A 19,600-nucleotide genomic window follows, 5' to 3' on the forward strand; every position below is an offset into this window, starting at 1 on the left:
AGGTAGCTCATCAGTGCCTTGCAATGCCTTGCACTGAAAATAGGTAACTCAGCAATGCCTTGCAACGCATTGCGCTGCTCTACAATGGGAAGCAATTTTTTCTTTGCTGGAAGATGAGTATAGTGAAAACATAAAGACAGCCATATCTCCAAACTTTACAATGAAACGTGGGGTCTTTGATAGAACAATGTGCTTGGCTTGGCCAACAGCACCTTGTGTGAAAGTTTCACGATCAATGTCGCAATTAGCCCAAAAATATTTTTTGGTCGTCGTCGTCGAAGAGGTCGACCCCTGGATCCAGTTTGGCTGGTGGCGACATTGCGAAATCTGGGATTGGCAAGCTTGATCGTGAAACCGGCACCCAAGGTGCAGTTGGCCAAGCCGAGCACATTGTTCTATCAAAGACCCCACGTTTCATTGTAAAGTTCGGAGATACAGGCACCTTTATGTTTGTAAGCGTGATGCTATATGAGAAGTAGTCTTTGTTCATTGCCAAGTAGCTAGACCCTGGAGAGCCAAAGATGCAGAAGGACCTCTTTGGGTTACTCAGCTAAAAATTCAGGACTTCAGGGACAATGCATGAAAGGTACGCAACCCTCACTTTTATGTCATACATTGGCAGCTAATAGCCACTTTTGTGCATTCCCAACTTTTGTGCATTCTATTGTAGGTGGACGATGCTCCTGCTCGAGACATTCATTTCCATGATTAAAGTAGGTTGATCCGAGCTGATTTGGTTGAGTTACGCTCACACAAGATTACATTGGTTGAGCTACATCGAGCGTGCTCTATGTCCAGAGTGATGTAATCTCTCTTTGACCGCAGCTCAGTCAAATCAGCTCGGATCAACCTACTTTAATCATGGAAATGAATGTCTGGAGCAGGGGCATCGTTCCCATGCAGTGGATCTCGCAACAATGATGATTGGATAAAAGTGGCCGTTAGCTAGCAATACATGCCTGTTCCTAGATGATCCATAAAGTAATTATACATTGACCCTTTCATTCATGCAAACGTAGCTCTGTTACACAACACGACCCTGTGAATCTTTTGCTCTGTCACGGTCCACCTACTTGACAATGAACAAAGACCATAGCATCACGCTTACAAACATAAAGGTGCCTGTATCTCCAAACTTTACAATGAAACGTGGGGTTTTTATTACAGCAATGGGCTCAGCTTGGCCAACAGCACCTTGTGTGAAAGTTTTGCGTTCAATGTCGCAAACATCCCAAAAAATATTTTTTTGGTCGTCGTCGCCGAAGAGGTCGACCCCCAGATCCAGTTTGGCTGGTGGCGACATTGCGAAATCTGGGATCGCCCACGATGAACTTCATACTTTGACACAAGATTCCTTTGACCCCGACAAGCACGTTGATCGATTAAAGAGCCCACGTTTGATTGTAAAGTTTGGAGATACAGGCACCTTTATGTTTGTAAGCGTGATGCTATATGAGAAGTGATCTTTGTTTAATGTAAAGTAGCTAGACGCTGGAGAGCCAAAGATGCAGAAGGACCTCTTTGTGTAACTCAGATCATTATGCATGATTGGAAGGGCCAACGTATACTTCTCAGTAATAGCTCATCATTGCCCGCTAGCAGCCATTTCTTCACAATCAGCGTTGTTGCAAAATACACTTTATGTGAACGATTCTCCTGCTCCAGCCGAGCATTTCCATCATTCAAGCTTCTTGATCCGAGCCGATTTGACTGAGCTACGCTGTAACAGCGAATATGTAAATTCTTGAAAGACAGACCCTGCGAATGTCTCCGACTTTCAAACTTTTGGACGCTCCCATTCCAAATTTTCAAATGAAGCGTAGAGTATTTATTAGAAAAAGTTGATCAGCATGCTCGAGAGCACCCTTCTGACCAAGTTTCAAGCTGGAGGTAGGCAAGTTCGGGGCGGTGGACGGTTCGCTCTTTTGTTCCCTTCATCCACCATTTTGATCGCCCCGTATTTTAAATCTTCACAATGAAGTCTGCAACTTTTATTTGAATGGCATTGATCAGCATGTCCCAGCGAACCTTCTGACAAAGTTTCACGTTCGAGATGGGGAATCCCAAGGTAATGTATACTGTTTCGATTAATCATCAATCCTGGGCTGACCTCCATTCCGACTTAATAGTAAATGCCACATTGCACCCTGCCATTCAATTTTTTATAATGAAGTATAGGTTCTTTTTTAATACAAAGTTGATGAGCATGTCCAAGAGCATCTTGTGTGAAAGTTTCAGGTTCGAAGTAGGCAATCTCACTATCAAGGTTTGACGTACAGTGTACATGCATTTATACAAGAGGTGTCCGACAGTTCAGCCTACTTTAATTTCCACTTCTTCCACACCCACCTTATTCCCTCTTCCTCCCATTCTTAACTGTTGGCCCATTCAAGTACATACGACTACCACCTGCGAACGATTGTCCTGCTTCAATCCATCATGCCAATCCTACCAATGCCTTGATCCGGAAGGCGTTGACTGAATGGCAAGTCCATGGCGTGTACACCCCACTACAACACCTGCGTCTCTTCACGCCACACATGTCTTGCATGTTGCTCTGCCACGACCCATCGTAACAGCGTTCATTCCAGCAACTGCCATTAGCGTTGTCTTGCTCCATCGTCTCAAAAAGCGTTCACCACCCTGTCACTCTACTACAACACACGTTCATGCACGCTCCTTTGCCCACGACCAAGGTTGATAGAAGTTGCTATTCGCAAGGACCTTTACACAAGCGAGTATTGGAAGAGCTACCAAAGTCGATGTGGATGTGAGTATCTTATTGTCAATCATGGTCGTCATGCTCACATACATTATTATTATGTAGACACCTTATGGGGTGAGGATTCAAACGCTACAAGCCTTGTCAACAATGTCCATGGCAAACTACTTCCAGAACGTGCAGTGCACATGCGGCTTCAAAAGTTGATTCATTCATGCCATCTTTTGATCGCTCATCACTTGGTTACGAGCGTTCTGGAAAATGTCATCAAGCTGTCAGCGAATTGTCTCTGGAGTTTGTTAAGTTGATGCATGCTATCTTTTCACATTTCAAAGGAGCCAACGATGCATTGATGGATCTATTCTTTGAACATGGATGGTGCCGTGATCTCGGGGAAAAAGCATGGAGAAGCAGCAAGGATGGTCGCACTTTTCACAAACGACGTGAGAGCATGGATGAGAAGATTGCATGGAACATGTTTCTTACGGTAGGTTTATTCAACTCAACAAGCATGCATCGTAATTGATGGTCATCCTATCTAGCCACGATTTGACATGTTTATGTATTTGGCCGACTATATGAACATGCCCGGCGAGACCGGTGAGATTGCACGTGGAGCGATTCTTTTTGCATTGCGATTATTGGATGGGTGATCCTGAGTATGTGTGCTATCCGCATTTGTGTGAAGTTATGGTAAGGGCATTGGATTTGATCATGGTAGCCATGAATGAGATGATTGATGGGTGGATTGATTTAGGCTGAGCGATTGGCTTTATTCTTTGCCAGACCACCCAAGAACACCGGCGCATTAACGATTTCAGATAATGGACGCGTTGTACCAGCACGACCTCCTCGACGTCACATCCACTTTTCAGCACCAGCCATGATCACCAATAGCAGCTTTAAGAAGAAAGCAACCCATTCGATATACATTTCGCACATGCATTGCAAACCGTACGTGATGGCGAACAAACAGTGGATGAATTTTACAGCTTTTGGGAATACTTGAATGATGTAACACGTGTGGCCGACAAACGTCTTATGTCCGCACTGATGGCACCATTGTCAACCTTATTTTGGCATCCTGTTGTTTGTACAGCATCGAGTTCACCCAGCGCTGATTTGGCGGCTGCAGCAACAGCATACACCACTGAGATGATTCGATCACTCACCGATCAAAAGCTACTTCATGCATTCTTGGTTGTTCTTATTAGTGAAGAGGGTGGCATCGGTAAAGATCTCGAACCTGAAGTATGAGCCAATCTTTCACGCCAAGGTCTTTTGGAGGATGGCGATTCACAACTTACAAGCGATGAAGAGGAGGATGAAAAAGACAAAGTCTTTGCCATATGATCGAATTGACGCTGCGCCTGGTGAATTGATCAATTGCATTGTTGATGGATCACATGACTTGTCGTTGTCAACGTTACGCATGTTTGATACAACCTTGTGCTATGCAACTTCCCTGACACTGGCACCATGAACACCACAACAATTACTCACCTTTGAGGACACCACAATCGCCATTCTTCCATGACCGAGAAAGTAAGGACAATGATTGGGTAGCAGGAGGAGCATGAGGAGATAGGCAAAATATGCACAAGTGGAAGAATCATCTCCATGGTGTCGACCTTAGGAGATTGGCGTAGCATCCGTAGCCTAGATATTATTGATGAAGTCGTCCTGATCATACACGATCATCTAATAAATGGTGATCATGATTTGTTATTACTCCATTATGATGCCCTCAACCTCAATACACGTCTTTGTACAGCAAACATTGTGGATGAGTTGGCGTGCGTTCGAGATTGTGTGCTGTATGCATGTGTATGTAATGCATTATCGTTTAAAATCTTGTGTCATCCTATAACAAATCCGCTTTAGAATCTCTTTTCCGTCATAATAATTCTTTCAATGTTCATATACCTGTGGGACGCAAAGAAGGGGGATGATGCTCCTGATACTTTTAGCCACATTCAAGGAATGACTCCGTGGATGACCTTGCCGGCCTTCCTATCATGGATTGTGGTACTGTACCTGAAATACGGTACATATGATATCATTCCATTATTAAGGGACTATAAGATGTAACTCCCCATGCCTTTTGGGCGTCCAATCAAGCGTATAGCTAAATGGACTCTGAATCGACGACATGCACTAGGTGCATTCATTTGAACTCCCATTATTTACCGCACTGTACTGTACCAAAGGTACCACTGGATAGTAAAGGAGCGGTCATAGCTGTTAGAAGGTTTCGGGTATAAAATCTGGTTGTAATAAACGCTGGACTCATTGGTTGATATAAATGCATCATGTATCCTTTATTCCATATCGCCGTAACAGAATAATAACAACAATAGCCTACAACAATACGGTATAGGAGGTTCAGGAGTATATGTAAGCAGGATCATGCGTGATCAGCTGTTCTACAACAGCATGCAACTCTCCGACTACTTTGTATGGCAAAATAGTATAAAACCTCAAAATGATACCATGTATCCATAATTGCTCTACAAAGAAATTTTGACGCATTTCATTTATTATTGGATATGTTGGCTTCAGCTTTCACACTCTCTGCATTCATTATGTTTGCACTTACGACATCATCTGCAGGCGCTGCTGCTGGTGAGCCTTGCACAGTTTTCAAGTACCACAAGGAAGCTGACCAGTCCGATTGCAAGGACCCAGACCTAGTCACTGACCTGGAACAAGGAACTATCTCTCAAACCGGCGGGCGACTCTTCTGTAGCGTTGACAAAGGGTTATTCGAGAATAGACTTGAATGTGGAAGTGCCTGTGCCAGAAAATATTTGAAATGTTCCCAAGACAACTGCCACTCCTATACAGCCGATTTGTGGAACGGTGGTGGTTATGACTCCTACCTCCTTACTACTGAATGCTGAACAAGTTGTATATGAACCTTGATCTTGCCCAATAAAGACCCATTTCACTCGTAGCAAAAATGCTTGATGCCAAACCAACCGCTACTTTTGTGCTTGATGTGCAAGGTTCACGGAAAACATAGCACGCAATGATCAATAGGTTTTGACTTGTTGGATTTGCTATTACACAAGCAAGTCCCTCTGCTTCTTCGACTCAAGCTACAAAGACCACTCTCCATGTAGCATCACACTTACATAGTCAACCCTACAAAACACCCACCCATTCAAATTTTTCCAATGAAGTGTTGGGTTTTATAATAAAAAGTTGATCAGCATGCTCCAGAGCACATTGTGTGAAAGTTTCAACTTCGAAATAGACAATCTCGCCGTCATGTATTAAGGTACAGTGTGCCTGACCCTGCTTAATTCCCCATTTCTTCCACTCAGCTTCTCCCCTCTTCTTCCTCCCATTCTCAACTGTTGCCCCATTCAAGCACAACTACCGCCTGGGAACGATTGTCCTCCTTCAATTCACCATGTCAATCCCACAACTTCCTTGATCCGATTGCGTTTGACTGAATGGCAGCTCCATGCCGCTGTACACAGCCTTGTCACTCAACCATAACACACGGGCCTCTTGACACTGCACCTTCTCTTGCACAATCCCCGACCACTCCAAACGTAACAGTAGTTGCCATGAGCGAGGTCTTTACTCCATTGCCTCAAGTTACTTGCAGCAACTTGCCTTGCAGTCTTTTCTCACGTGATCAGCGCATAGCCGTCATATAGAAGCAGCTTCAGTTACGTGTCGCAACGTGTTTCAACGGAAACGGATTCCTATGGATAAGGATATGAATATTGCTTTGGTATGTATATGGGATAGAAGGAATCGGGTATATACAACGCGTGGCAAAAGAGCATTATTCACATGTATCCATTATCAGCTAGACCTTGATGCTAATTTTGGAGACGGGTCCTTGTCTTGAATACCTTGTACACAAGCGAGTATTGGAAGAACTGGTCGAGTTTGCCAAAGTCGATGTGAGTGTTGCCTTGTTGTCAATCATGATCATGGGTGCTCATATGCATTATCATCATTTAGACACCTTACGGGATGAGGATTCAAACGTTACGATTCTTTTGCAGCCTTGTCAACAATGTCCACGCCAAACTACTTCCAGAACGTGCAGTGCATATGGCGCTTCAAAAGTTGATTCATTCATGTCATCGTTTGATCGCTCGTCACTATGAACAATTGGTTACCAGTGATCCTGCACCATGTCCTGAAGAACGTCATCAAGCGATCAGCGAATTGTCTTTGGAACTTGTCAAGTTGATGCATGCCATCTTTTCCCATTTCAAAGGAGCCAATGCTGCATTGATGGATCAATTCTTTGGACGTGGGTGGTACCGTGATTTCGATGAAAACGTATGGAGAAGCAACAAGGATGGTTCGCACATTTCACAAACGAGGCAAAGCATGGATGAGAAGGTCAACTGGAAAATGTTTTTATGGTAGGTTCATGAAACTGAAAACATGGATAATATATTGATGGTCATTTCTAGTCACGATTTGACATGTTTATGTGTTTGAGCAGATGGGTGAGATAGCAATTGAAACGATTCTTGCATTCATTGCGGCTTTTGGATGGTGATCCTCAATATATGTGCTGCGTTGTTGGATCTTCCGGATTGTGCGAAACTATGGTAAGGGACATTGGATTTGATCATGGTAGTCATCAATGAGATGATTGATGGGTGGATTGATTTAGACTGAGCGATTGGCTTTATTCTTTGCCAGACCACCCAAGAACACCGGCGCATTAACGATACCAGATAATGGATGCGTTGGGCCAGCACGACATCCTCGATGACGAATCCACCTTTCAGTACAAGCCATGATCACCAACAACAGCTTGATGGTCACAAGGAGGATCAAAGCAGTCTTTATTTATTTTTGGGACAGGTAGACATATGGTATGATGCTGCTAGATGGATATTAAGGTTAACAACTTTGTTGCTAGGTGACATTTGAAGCCTTGAGGCGTGCAGAGCTGGTACCAATATCGAGACACGTATATCAATTGCCAAGAAACGTGGTGTCCATCTTGCCAGTGCTACAAGCAGCTCAACGACCAGTAGTCATCATCATCATCATCACCATCATCATCATCATCATCATCATCAACCAAAACGATCCCTTTCCACCTTTGCACATCCATCAACAAGCACCACGTGTGTTGGTCCTACTTTATCACGGCAATCAAGCCTTTCACAGCTCGTGTTCAACAAGGGAAGCAGTAACAATGGATCCACTACACCACCCTCTGGTACCCAAAGCCCACCTGTAACAACGACTACTGATAGCATTAGCAACAACAGCATCATCCACATCCAACAAGCACCCATGCACCCTTGACACTACAAACCAACCGTGAAGCTCTGGAAGACAAAGATGGCGTTATTGATGCACTCAATCCACCGTCAGCCATCTTTTTTCAATACACCTATGACAGTGACCAATCCTTTTGCAAAGCTATCCAACTTCGTCAAGACGTATATTGTGTTACAAGAATTATGAAAGGAATTGGGCGCCTTCTACGACATGCAACCAATTACAATGACACAAGTCTTGTAAAGTATGATCAACATGAAGCATCCGCCTCTCGAACATGCATGTTCTCTTGCCATATGATTGAGACAAATGAACACCACAGCAATGAGAACACCGAAATCGCCTCTCTTTTATGACGGAGAAGATGAAAATTGAGCAGGAGGAGGAGGAAGTCAACAAAATGTGGACAAGTGGAGGAATGCATTTCCATGGTATCGATCCTAGCAGATTGGCGTAGTGTATGTAAGCCTAGATATTTTAGATGAAGATATCCCTGCCCATGTACGATCAGTATTCAGCAATTGCAAATGGTGATCATGACAATTGATATTATTGTATTATATTACCCTCAGTTCAATATACGTTTATGCACAACTATTTCGTACTGGTACATGGAGGAGGGGAGGCAAGGGTGCTTTGCATGCATTCCCTTTTGATATGTATTCTTTCATCTTATGGTGAATTCGTTTATGATCTCCTATTTCTCATGAGAGTCCTTCTTAAGCATATTTTGGTGATCCGGAATTGAATCACTATTATGGTGTATCCGTATGTGTGCCCGCCAATGAAGATGAAGATATGTACAAAGGGAGCGCTTCCCTTTCTTTCCGCCACATTCATGGGAAACCCCTGAAGGGGTAGGAAGGCTCTGATGGGATATGTGAGAGATCATTTTGATGCTTTGACTTGTCATTCTGCACTTTATGACCATTATCACTTGTACGTTGTTAGTATACTTGAGAAGTACGAGCATCGACTATGGTTCATATATTGGAAGTGAATAAAGCATCCTTTAAAAATGAAACACGGCACAACCTTTATGACAAGGTCGTATCTATTCCCTCTTCCACAGATTTTCAGGAGGATTTCGACCATGCAGTAAAAAGTCAACTCCTTAGCGACATGCACTAGATGCGTTCAATTGAACTCCATGCTTCCACCTCTACTTCCAACAGCCTTTACAGCCCTAATTTATAGGAGTGATAGAATAAAATGCTATAAAAACACTAAATGACACCATGTATTTATGGTTAACTTTAAGAAATTTAACGCACTCTTCTACTGGATACGATGCTAGCTTCTGTTTTTACACTCTCTGGATTCATTGTATGCGCCCTTGCAGTATCATTGGTAGGCGGTGAGCCTACTGATGATAAGCCTACCGATGAGCCTACTGATAAGCCCTGCGAAGTTATCAAGTACAGCCCGGATGCTTTCAATGACCATTGTGGAAGCGAAGTAGGGATCACTGGCAGAGATCAAGGGAAGGTCCATATTCTTGACGGAGAAGAAAGATGTACCGTTGTCAAAGGAGAGTCTAACTTTTCTGTTGGATGCGGGCAAATCTGTGCCACGAGCTTCGTGGCATGCGGCCTCGTGTGTTCCTCCGACCCGGCCAAGATGTGGGACAGTAGTGCTGCTACCTCCTACTACCTCAGTGCTAAATGCTGATAAGGATCAGTTGGATGTATATGTTGATTTGAAAGTTCTTCAATAAAAATCTTTTTCACTGATTCATCATCCCCGTATATGCTTGTTTGATCTTGTGATCGCCATCGCGCGCCTTCATGTGCGACCTCGGAACGGGCTCGGTTCTCTCTCATCATCTTTTTTATTCACTGCGACAACTATCACCAGTTGCTCTTGCAATGTCACCTTCCTCTTGATCTAGTCATGGGTCTACATTCAAATGTATTATGAAACAGCAGCAGGTACTATCCAACATGCTTGAGTCATGCAATGAACGTCTCTTTATTTACTATCCTTTGTCTACATGCAGTCGAGTCAACGCCCATTCAGTTGTGCCTTCGCAACATGGACCAACCGATGCATTCTGAGAAGCTTGAATATCAGCGAGCCAACGCGAGCGATAGCCTAGATGATGTGGAGTCAAGTTTGGAGTCAGGCCCTTGTTTGATATATCTTTTGCCAAAGTTGATGTGAGTATCTTGTTGTAAATCATGGTCCTTGTGCTTACACGCATTATTCTCATTTAGACACCTTACGGGATGCCGATTCAGACGTTACGCTCCTTTTGCAGCCTTGTCAACAATGTCCACGCCAAACCACTTCCAGAACGTGCAGTGCACATGGCGCTTCAAAAATTGATTCATTCATGTCATCGTTTGATCGCTCATCACTATGAACAATTGGCTACGGGTGATCCAGCATCATGACATGAAGAACACCATCAAGCAATCAGTGAATTGTCTTTGGAACTTGTCAAGCTGATGCATGCCATCTTTTCCCATTTCAAAGGAGCCAATGCTGTATTGATGGATCACTTCTTTGAACGTGGATGGTGCCGTGATCTCGGCGAAAACGTATGGAGAAGCAGCAAGGATGGTCGCACATTTCACAAACGACGTGAAAGCACGGATGAGAAGATTGCATGGAACATGTTTCTTACGGTAGGTTTATTCAACTCAAAAAGCATGCATCGTATATTGATGGTCATCCTATCTAGCCACGATTTGACATGTTTATGTATTTGGCCGACTATATGAACATGCCCGGTGGTACCGGTGAGATTGCACGTGGAGCGATTCTTTTTGCATTGCGATTATTGGATGGTGATCCTGAGTATTTGTGCTATCCGCATTTGTGTGAAGTTATGGTAAGGGCATTGGATGTGATCATGGTAGCCATGAAGGAGATGATTGACTTTTTGGTTTAGGCTGAACGATTGGCACTCTCTTTTTTGCCAAACTACCCAAGAATACCGGTGCCGTTACGATTTCAGATAATGGACGCGTTGTACCAGCACGACCTCCTCGACGTCGCATCCACTTTTCAGTACCAGCCATGATCACCAATAACAGCTTGATGGTTACAAGCGGGGTCAATGCAGCCTTTATTTATTGTTTGAAAAGGTACGCATATGTCATGATGCTGCTAGAAGGATATTAAGGTTAACGACTCTGTTGCTAGGTGACATTTGAAGCCTTGAAGCGCCCAAAGCTGGTACCTATGTATATCGATTTCCAAGAAACGTGGTGTCCATCATGCCAGTGCCACAAGTAGCTCAACGACCAGTAGTCATCACGATCATCAACAACAACCGAAACAATCTCTTTCCACCTTTGCACGTTCATCAACAAGCACCACGCGTGATGGCCCTACTTCATCACGACAACCAAGTCTTCTACAACTTGTATTTAACAAGGGAAGCAGTAACAATCGATCCATTACACCACCATCTGCTTCCCAGAGTCCACCTGTAACAACGACTACTGGCAGCACTAGCAACAGCCACAACGAACCAACCGTGAAGCTCTAGAAGACAAAGATGGCATTATCGATGCACTCAATCCACCTTCAGTCAACTTTTTCCAATACACCTATGACAGTGACCAATCCTTTTGCAAAGCTATCCGATTTCGTCAATGCGTATATTGTGATGTGAGAATTATGCAAGGAATCGGGGCCTTCTACGACATGCAATCAATTACAATGACACAGGTGTCGTGAAATATCATGAACATGAAGCATCCGCCTCTCGCACATCGACGCTCTTGCCATATGATTGGGACAATGAACACCACAACAATGAGAACACCGAAATCGTCACTTTATTATGGCCGAGAAGATGAGGATAATGTTTGAGTAGGAGCAGGAGCAAGTCAACGAAATATGGACACTTGGAGGAATCGCATTTCCATGGTATTGAGTCTAGCAGATTGGCGTGGTGTATGTAGCCTAGATATTATTGATGAAGCTATCCCTGCGTACATACGGCGAACATCCAGTAATGGTTAAAGAAGCGTTTGCTATACCACAGCTCAATAAACATCTTTGTACGACAACCATTGTAAATGGGTTAGTGTGCGTTTGGGATCAAGTGCTGTATGCATGCGTATGTACGGCTATCATCATGTAAGGAGTACATTTTACAATCCTGTTTTTTTTTTCTTGTTATAATGCTGTCGATAAAATTACAATGATGGTGTGTATTATCTAAGAACGGGGATGATTGGAGGGAGTAGTGTTAAGTCTTGATCCTTTAGCCACAGTCAAGGGTCGACTCGGAGAGGAATCAATAAGTAGGTGTGCTATTGTGATGGCTTGTCATCCTGCACTTGGTGATCATTAGCATATAGTTTGGTACCTGAAATGCGACATTCTTCCATTACGATAGGCCCAGCATATCTTCTGACTCCCACTTCTTGGGCGTTCGGTCAAGGAGTACGAAAAAACGTCGATTGAGTGAATGCAGCAGGCGCGTTCCATGTTTTCCACCACCTGTACACCTACATAGATACCCATAGGTCGTTCAAACGTAGCCGTTGAAAGCTTGATTGTAGTAAAAGTTAGTATGGCTGAATGACCCAAATGCATCATGTATGTATGTATCTGTCACATCTCGACGTGGTGGGAACAACCATCTATAATGATACAGCAACATCGACCCAAATCGGATGTTCAGGAGTACGTATATGCAGGATCATGCATATTATGCTCTTGGAAACCAACATCCTCCAACAACTTTTGACAGTCCCTATTTTACGTTGAGATCGACATAGTAAATAGGTATAAAAGTACACTATTCACGATTGCTTTACAAAAGAATTTTGGTGCACCCTAAACTGGATTATGCTGGCTTCTGTTTTTACACTCTTTGCATTTATCGCGTGTACGCTTGCGAAATCAAATGCAGGTACTACCCCTACTGGTGAGCCTTGCGAAGTTATCAAGTACAGCGATAAGGCTTCCAAGTACAACTGCGGAGCCAAAGCCAAAATCAGTGGCAGGGAAAAAGGAATCATCCATACGTATGCCGAGATGCGCTTCTGCAACGTTGATAAAGGCCGCTCTGACTATTCTGTTAAATGCGGAGAGACCTGTACCAAGACCTTCAATATGTGTACCAACATGTGCTTGTCCCACACGGCAACTTTGTGGGATCGTCGTCTTAGCTCCTCCTTCCTCACTGCTAAATGCTGATATACATCTACTTTTTGAATAAAATCCATCTCGTTCGTTTGCATGGCCCTCGAGATCAAAACCAAACGCTACTTTTATTGCTTGACCCAAGCGAAGTCTCCTAAAATGATTGGGCTAGGACATCTTTTATTGGATGTATTGGTGAACGGGACAGCGTATGAATTGATAAAATGGTGGGGAGTCCAATCAAGTGTGATTCTTTAAGCAAGATCCTAGGGGTGATGGTCATCTTTTATGCATAAACCGACAATAGGCATGATCAAGTAATATACATCATCTAAGTTATCGCGTCATTAATCTCCTATCACTTATTGTTTTTGTTGCATGAATTTACCTTGTCACAAAAGTGCCACGTGCAGGGTCGCAAAAGGTCTCAGATAAGAGAGAGATTCCCAGTGACTGGTGAGTGGCTCAAAAAGATCCCGCCCCGCCCGATCCATTAGCTCTGCGTGTGAGTGGAGAGAGAATAGATTACCCATTTCCTCCCACTTGGTAACCCACCTTCTTTTTTCCATATCAACAACGACGACGACGACGACGACGTTCGCTTCACACCAACGACAAAGAAAAATATGCGACGTTTTACTTCGGATACAAGTAAACACCTTCCACCGGTCGATTTACAACTTGATGAGGCACCTGTGTATTTTATCGGACCCGCTACGCATGACAATCCAATGTCGCAAGTTCAGACACGGCTCATGGGAAGGGTGGTGTTCAATGATGCCAAGATCAAGTGGAATCGGATTACGCTTCAGTATGTGGGGAAAGCAGGACTGGATATTCACGCACCATTGGCAGCGTTGCCACGTGAATTGGCGGAACAAAATAACGGGAATGGCCAAGGATCCATGCGACTCGACTCCAACATGACCTTATGCGATATCGAAAAGGAGCTGATCTTTACGGGTGAAAAGGTGATTGAATTTGGATTGCATTTACCTACCACGTTACCGCCCAGCATCAAGACTCGCCATGCTCATGTCGAATATACACTCGCCGCCAACTTTTCAGCAGGCACCTTTTTCAAAAAGTATCGCATCCAGAAAAAAGTCACCGTATGTCGACATTATTTACCAAGCCCAAGTGTCATGATTCCATGTGTCGAATACAGCCATGCTCAAGGATGGTTTGAATACTCAGCTGAAGTCCCCAAGGCGGTGGCGATTGAAGCAGGGGAAATTGTCGTTGCATTTCGATGGAGCGTTGAAAAAGAACGAGTACAAGTGGATCGCATTGAACTTTCTTTGGAAGAGATTGAGACGTATAGGTAAAGAGTCAATGGCATCAATCACGTGATGGTTGCTTATCATTATCCGTTTAGATTTTCCACGAAATCAGGCGTCCATAATTTACCACCCATGATCACTCGATTCCCATCCACAAGCTATCATCCACCCCCTTACTCAGGTTCATCAGAAACCCATTTTGTACGCACTCCGATCCCCATTAGTACACCAGCCAATCCCATTCAACGTCCTGTCAACACGCATACATTTAATCCTTTCCTCGATATTTCTCATCGTCTACGTCTCGTGGTCCATTTTACAAGCAATAATACGGAGATCCAGCAAGCAGAGCCGGTTTCTATGGAATTCCCAATCATTGTCACGGATTATCCAGCAGGGGAGACGGCCAACCTTAATACGGATATGGGTGTGGTATTGCCTGCAGGTGATGAAGCTGTCAACATTGACCTCGACTTGCCAGAATATACGCCACGTTATGAAGAGCATGATCAGTCATTACATAGTTAAATCCATCCTCCTCTCCACGTAATTCAAATGTATACCCTTAATTATCCTCGTCCTCCCTCCTCCATTTTTGTATAAAACGACAATACATATTTTCATGGCACCTTCTTGTGGGAGTGAGAATGATGCATATCCACCACCAATCGCGTGACCCAATCCATCATCCAATCATCATCATTGGTAAATGAAAAAGAGATAAAGGGAATTGTCTTGAAGTTGTCAAAAGAATAAAGGAGTCATGAAACGGCTACATCAGGAAGTGCAAGTTGAACCGAGGTGCGACGAAATGGTCTATCCTGTCGACGACGATGCGTGTGTAAAAGTTGGTCTCGTGGATTGACCGTGGTGCGAGTGGTGGTAGTCGTCGTTGTGGATGTTGTTGTTGTTGCCACCTTATCAGCATTGTCACTTGTATTGTTGGTAACAAAAAGTAACTGACGTCGAATCCAAACACTCAAAGAGTCCATCGTTGTGTGAAAAAAGAAGAGAAGAAAAAGGCGACATAAATGGGTTGGCCTCTTTTTTTGGGATGGGACGATGCGTGCGTGCGTGCGTGTGTATGCTTGGGGCGCAGGAGAAAGTTGATGATCGTGATGCATTATGCAACGTGGTACAACTTGCGATCGAGAACCTTGGATGCACTGATACAATCAATAATCCACCTCTGAGAAATAGGACCACCATCCCATGCTTCTTTGTGTCGTCCATTGCTTGAAGAGGAGGGTCCATGCACCCTATCGCTATCATCAGGGCATATGATCTGCACGGACTCGTCATAAGATTCCACCACGCGTCCACCACCTTGTGTGATCAATGACATCAGTTCCTTTTTGCTTGGGTCATGGAACTCGCCATCGAGATAAAAGCTTTGTCCTTCAAAGAAGCGTTGTTGCTAAATAATGGTGGTATGTATACTCGTCAACAACATGAGCTGCATTGTGTTGTTTATGTCAACTTACGCCTTTGGCCTTGTGTCCAACCACGAGATACGGCTCCACCGGCAAAGTATCATTTTGATTGTGGCAATCCAAGACCCCTATTCCCAATACATAAGCATTCTCTCTCTTTTCAAGTACACATGTCCATACTTACATTGATCACTCACAACCGGTTTACCTAAAAGAATGGCTTGCGAATACATGGTATGAGAAGAAAGCGGGTTGTCTATTATAAACATTGTTAGGTAAACACACGTATCTCTTTCTCACGCACAAACATTTCATACCTGATGATACCAAAAGAAATGTTATCTCCTGAGTCACTGAATTCAAACGCTTGGCACCCATTCGACAAAAAACAGATGGGATGAATTGTAGCTATTATGATAATAATCATTAGGTGAAATCGGTGTGGGTGAAGTTTGTCAATGCTTACCACACGCACGTCCTTGATCCCGCATACGGCAATGATGGGCGAATCCAACGAAATAGACGATGATGTTGCCATTCCTTTCCTTTGTTCCTCTTCAGCTGCTTCAAATTGTGCACGGGTCTCTTGCGCTATCCAATCTCATTAATTGAGTATTCCATCCCATAGACCACCCCTTCAATACTACTCACCTTGACGTATCTCCAAGGATGTCACGTGGGTTACCTCTGAATCACAAGTAGCACTTTGTTCATGACCAGATTGTTGTGATGTTGATGATGATGATGATTCTCCTTGCCCAGGCTTGGTTGGATACGGATACTGCAATGATAGATTGGGTTCTGGTTCCTGACGCCAATCGGTCTCATGTTGTTCAGGCACCACCAGCGAAAGATCTACAAAGAGAATTATGCATTAGGATGACGCCTGCATACACTTTTGCATCACTGCCATACATACTTTCATGGGTCTCCTGCTCATAGGCTTCACGCAGCTTGCCAAATTCGTCCACTATGCGATCGATCGATTCAGCTTCATACAATAGCCGACGGTGAAGTTTAAAGTTGCAACAAGGACACGGTGAATTGCGCTTGAGCCAATGTTGAATACAACCACGGCAAAATGTGTGGCCACATGGAGTACTCGTTGCTTGGGTAATAGGTTGGAGACTAGTGAAGGGCATCGGTGGCATGAGTTCGACGACTGCGCATATAGATCTCGTTCATGAAGCTCACCAGATCGGGCATTGTAGTTCTTTCATCATGCGTGACAACAGACCAGCGATCGTATCTGGCAATTCACTTGGCGTGGCTGCAACTGACTGGCTCATACTCAAAGAGGAGGAGGGAGGGAGAAGGAAGGAAGGAAGAAGATGGATTCAAGACAAGAGTCGTCGTCTGAAATGTGTATCGGGCTGCCACACTACATACACACATCTGATGAAGATGGTGGATGAGCGAGGTACGTAGTAAACTTACTGGTATGTACAAGTCATTTATTCATATATCATAGATAGCGCATGCAATCAATGGTAATCCATCTGAGGTAAGGTGGTGTGCTTTTTCTGAATCCATGTCATAATCTTCACTATCTTCGGGAGCTTGGCGGTTCTTCATCCTCCATAGCAATCGTGGCACGGCGTTTTTCACTGCTCTTGTGGTTTCATAGTATAGGGGTGCTTGTGAATCACAATATCATGAACTGCTTCAAAATCATCCAGGGTTTCAATTCATTCGCCTCCTGCATTTGCTGTTGATGCTACTCATGGTATACCCCATTAACTTTCAAATAGAATGAGTGTACATAAAATAAAACTACATACCAATAAAGCCCAACATTGATTCAATGAACTGAAGAAACTCCCTCGCCTTCTCGTCAAATGTGAAAGGCATCCGAATGCTCATCTCTTTTTTTGTTGTAATAATGACGCGCCGAATACGTCCTTCTCTCCCTGGTCTACGCTCCATGGCTCACACTGGGTAGTGGTCTCCTCTTCGTTAGGTGGGAATAGCATCACCTGCGTATAGTATGCATGACATTATCAGCATGGTTAATAAAGTAAAAGGAGGTAAAGTTTCTCACGTACCATGCCCATGAAGAAATATCGACCTCAATAACCTAAACTCTTCGTAAGTCGCGTTCTTGTAGGTGTCGGCAGCTCGCTTCACCATTGGTAATAGGCCAAGCATGCCTTTGTGGTGGTCAAAGCTTGTTTTCCTTGGACGGCGGCCTTTCTTAATGCTTTGGACGTTACAAGTAGATAGCCTTGAATATCGACATGCGTAGTGGCGCGTACTACACCATCTGCCAAATAGCTTGGTTCCCGATTTTCAGCGTTCGGGTTATACATGCATCGATCTTATCTAAAGTGGGCTGAATAATGGTCGTGTTAGTCCACGAGAACTTGGATGAATCAAAATGACCACGAACCGTATCCAGTGCACTGTCGATGTAGCGTTTTAGGCCGTCAAGCACCCTTTCATTTTCCTTTGTGTTGCCGTTTGAAGATGTGTTGGCTACTTCCAAAAGCTCATCCGGGGATACCTTCTCGTTTGTGAACCTTGATCACACCATAACACGTTATGCAGTTCAGGCCTATTGGATTCCATTAACCAAGCTGCTCCTATTACTTCCCATTTGATCATACCTGTATATGATTTCAGGTTTTTCATTCACGTAAGACTCGGTATATTTTACCCACCCATCCCATAGTGAGTGCACTATCCAATGGTTCGATTAGAATAGCAAAAGGTGAATGTATGCATGATTACCTTCTTCATTTTCTTTTGCGTTCTCTTCTGTATACTGGTCTGCGTTGTCATGATCTCTTGATTGTCATGGCAACGGTTGTCGCGCTATTCAGGATACATGGCCCCACCTCTTTTTTTTTCAATTTTCAGACACGCACATGCTGTGGGGACCCACTGTAGGCGGCTCATCATCATTACCACTGACGGCTACTGTATGATCGCATCAAAGATGACATCCAAAGTGGGCTGGTACAAAGAACCTGTTAGTTCAAGACCACATTTTTCTAGAATGAAAATGACCACAAACCTCAACCAAGACGCCGCCGATATAGCCCTTTAGGCAGGCAGAATCCTTGCCGTTGTGTTTTCTCTTGATGTTTGGTTGACGCCTTGAATGACGCGTTGGATCACAAAGTGCCATTTCTAAGGGACTCGTACAGTACTTGTGGCACCGAACAAAGAAGCTCCCAACTTTCCATAAGAGTGCGGTTGCCTTTTTCTTGGAAGAACACGTGAAATGAATGGTATTGAAATGAATCACGCAATGACCAATGTGATGTTCGCAAGCTGATGGATAATCATATAGAATTATAGCGGGGTGGTGGGATCCAGTGTCATGATCGTGCTTTGACTTGTCCTTCGATTTGCATCGACCTCTGGTCTTCCTTATAAAAAAGATGAAGTACATTATTAATCAAGGGGGAATACGCAAAAGGATAACCACACATACTTCAATGAACCCAACAATGAATAGCGTTCATTGTCCCAAAAGCAATCGATGTATACTAATGACAACGACCTACATGGATGACAACAAAGATTTAATACACAATCCATGCCACCGTAGATCTATCTTTGACACGTACCAAAAATGATCTATGGAGCATGCAGCCATATAGATGATGCGATAGACGAAAGAGATGATGGTTCATGTGGTCGACAACATCAGCTTTGCTTTTATGTTGGTGTGGGCGTGGGAGTTGTTGTCGATGCAAGAGGAGGAGATTGTGATTAATTGGGGCTGATAAAGTGGTCAAGCATTTTAAAGGTCTTCTATGACATCAATC

General features: G+C 43.8%; 8 protein-coding genes across 8 annotated transcripts; 6 read left to right on the top strand and 2 right to left on the bottom strand.

Annotated features, from left to right (window-relative positions):
• Nucleotides 1-2,669: 2,669 nt before the first annotated feature.
• Nucleotides 2,670-3,375, top strand: O0I10_009756 (uncharacterized protein; the record flags this gene model as incomplete). The annotated part of the gene is made up of 4 exons (XM_058489742.1): nucleotides 2,670-2,770; nucleotides 2,828-2,839; nucleotides 2,897-3,209; nucleotides 3,265-3,375. The coding sequence occupies 4 exons, from the start codon at nucleotides 2,670-2,672 to the stop codon at nucleotides 3,373-3,375; spliced, it is 537 nt and encodes a 178-aa protein (XP_058339488.1).
• Nucleotides 3,376-3,412: 37 nt separating this feature from the next.
• Nucleotides 3,413-3,979, top strand: O0I10_009757 (uncharacterized protein; the record flags this gene model as incomplete). Its single annotated transcript, XM_058489743.1, has 3 exons — nucleotides 3,413-3,415; nucleotides 3,480-3,676; nucleotides 3,715-3,979. 3 exons carry the CDS (start codon nucleotides 3,413-3,415, stop codon nucleotides 3,977-3,979), a joined length of 465 nt encoding a protein of 154 aa, XP_058339489.1.
• Nucleotides 3,980-5,307: 1,328 nt separating this feature from the next.
• On the top strand, nucleotides 5,308-7,198 carry O0I10_009758 (uncharacterized protein; the record flags this gene model as incomplete). The annotated part of the gene is made up of 2 exons (XM_058489744.1): nucleotides 5,308-5,483; nucleotides 7,171-7,198. 2 exons carry the CDS (start codon nucleotides 5,308-5,310, stop codon nucleotides 7,196-7,198), a joined length of 204 nt encoding a protein of 67 aa, XP_058339490.1.
• A 2,091-nt stretch (nucleotides 7,199-9,289) lies between these two features.
• O0I10_009759 (uncharacterized protein) lies at nucleotides 9,290-10,327 on the top strand (the record flags this gene model as incomplete). The annotated part of the gene is made up of 4 exons (XM_058489745.1): nucleotides 9,290-9,457; nucleotides 9,891-9,930; nucleotides 9,999-10,158; nucleotides 10,216-10,327. The coding sequence occupies 4 exons, from the start codon at nucleotides 9,290-9,292 to the stop codon at nucleotides 10,325-10,327; spliced, it is 480 nt and encodes a 159-aa protein (XP_058339491.1).
• Nucleotides 10,328-10,449: 122 nt separating this feature from the next.
• Nucleotides 10,450-11,498, top strand: O0I10_009760 (uncharacterized protein; the record flags this gene model as incomplete). Its single annotated transcript, XM_058489746.1, has 4 exons — nucleotides 10,450-10,629; nucleotides 10,686-10,835; nucleotides 10,896-11,014; nucleotides 11,231-11,498. The coding sequence occupies 4 exons, from the start codon at nucleotides 10,450-10,452 to the stop codon at nucleotides 11,496-11,498; spliced, it is 717 nt and encodes a 238-aa protein (XP_058339492.1).
• A 2,236-nt stretch (nucleotides 11,499-13,734) lies between these two features.
• On the top strand, nucleotides 13,735-14,919 carry O0I10_009761 (uncharacterized protein; the record flags this gene model as incomplete). The annotated part of the gene is made up of 2 exons (XM_058489747.1): nucleotides 13,735-14,432; nucleotides 14,487-14,919. 2 exons carry the CDS (start codon nucleotides 13,735-13,737, stop codon nucleotides 14,917-14,919), a joined length of 1,131 nt encoding a protein of 376 aa, XP_058339493.1.
• A 233-nt stretch (nucleotides 14,920-15,152) lies between these two features.
• O0I10_009762 (uncharacterized protein) lies at nucleotides 15,153-15,383 on the bottom strand (the record flags this gene model as incomplete). Its single annotated transcript, XM_058489748.1, has 1 exon — nucleotides 15,153-15,383. The coding sequence occupies one exon, from the start codon at nucleotides 15,381-15,383 to the stop codon at nucleotides 15,153-15,155; it is 231 nt and encodes a 76-aa protein (XP_058339494.1).
• Nucleotides 15,384-15,514: 131 nt separating this feature from the next.
• On the bottom strand, nucleotides 15,515-17,113 carry O0I10_009763 (uncharacterized protein; the record flags this gene model as incomplete). The annotated part of the gene is made up of 8 exons (XM_058489749.1): nucleotides 15,515-15,808; nucleotides 15,876-15,952; nucleotides 16,009-16,080; nucleotides 16,142-16,232; nucleotides 16,291-16,415; nucleotides 16,476-16,679; nucleotides 16,744-16,952; nucleotides 17,019-17,113. 8 exons carry the CDS (start codon nucleotides 17,111-17,113, stop codon nucleotides 15,515-15,517), a joined length of 1,167 nt encoding a protein of 388 aa, XP_058339495.1.
• Between the last annotated feature and the right edge of the window lie 2,487 nt (nucleotides 17,114-19,600).

This window comes from Lichtheimia ornata (genome assembly GCF_029851405.1).
Source record: "Lichtheimia ornata isolate CBS 291.66 chromosome Unknown scaffold00059, whole genome shotgun sequence".
Classification (NCBI taxonomy): Eukaryota; Fungi; Mucoromycota; class Mucoromycetes; order Mucorales; family Lichtheimiaceae; genus Lichtheimia; species Lichtheimia ornata.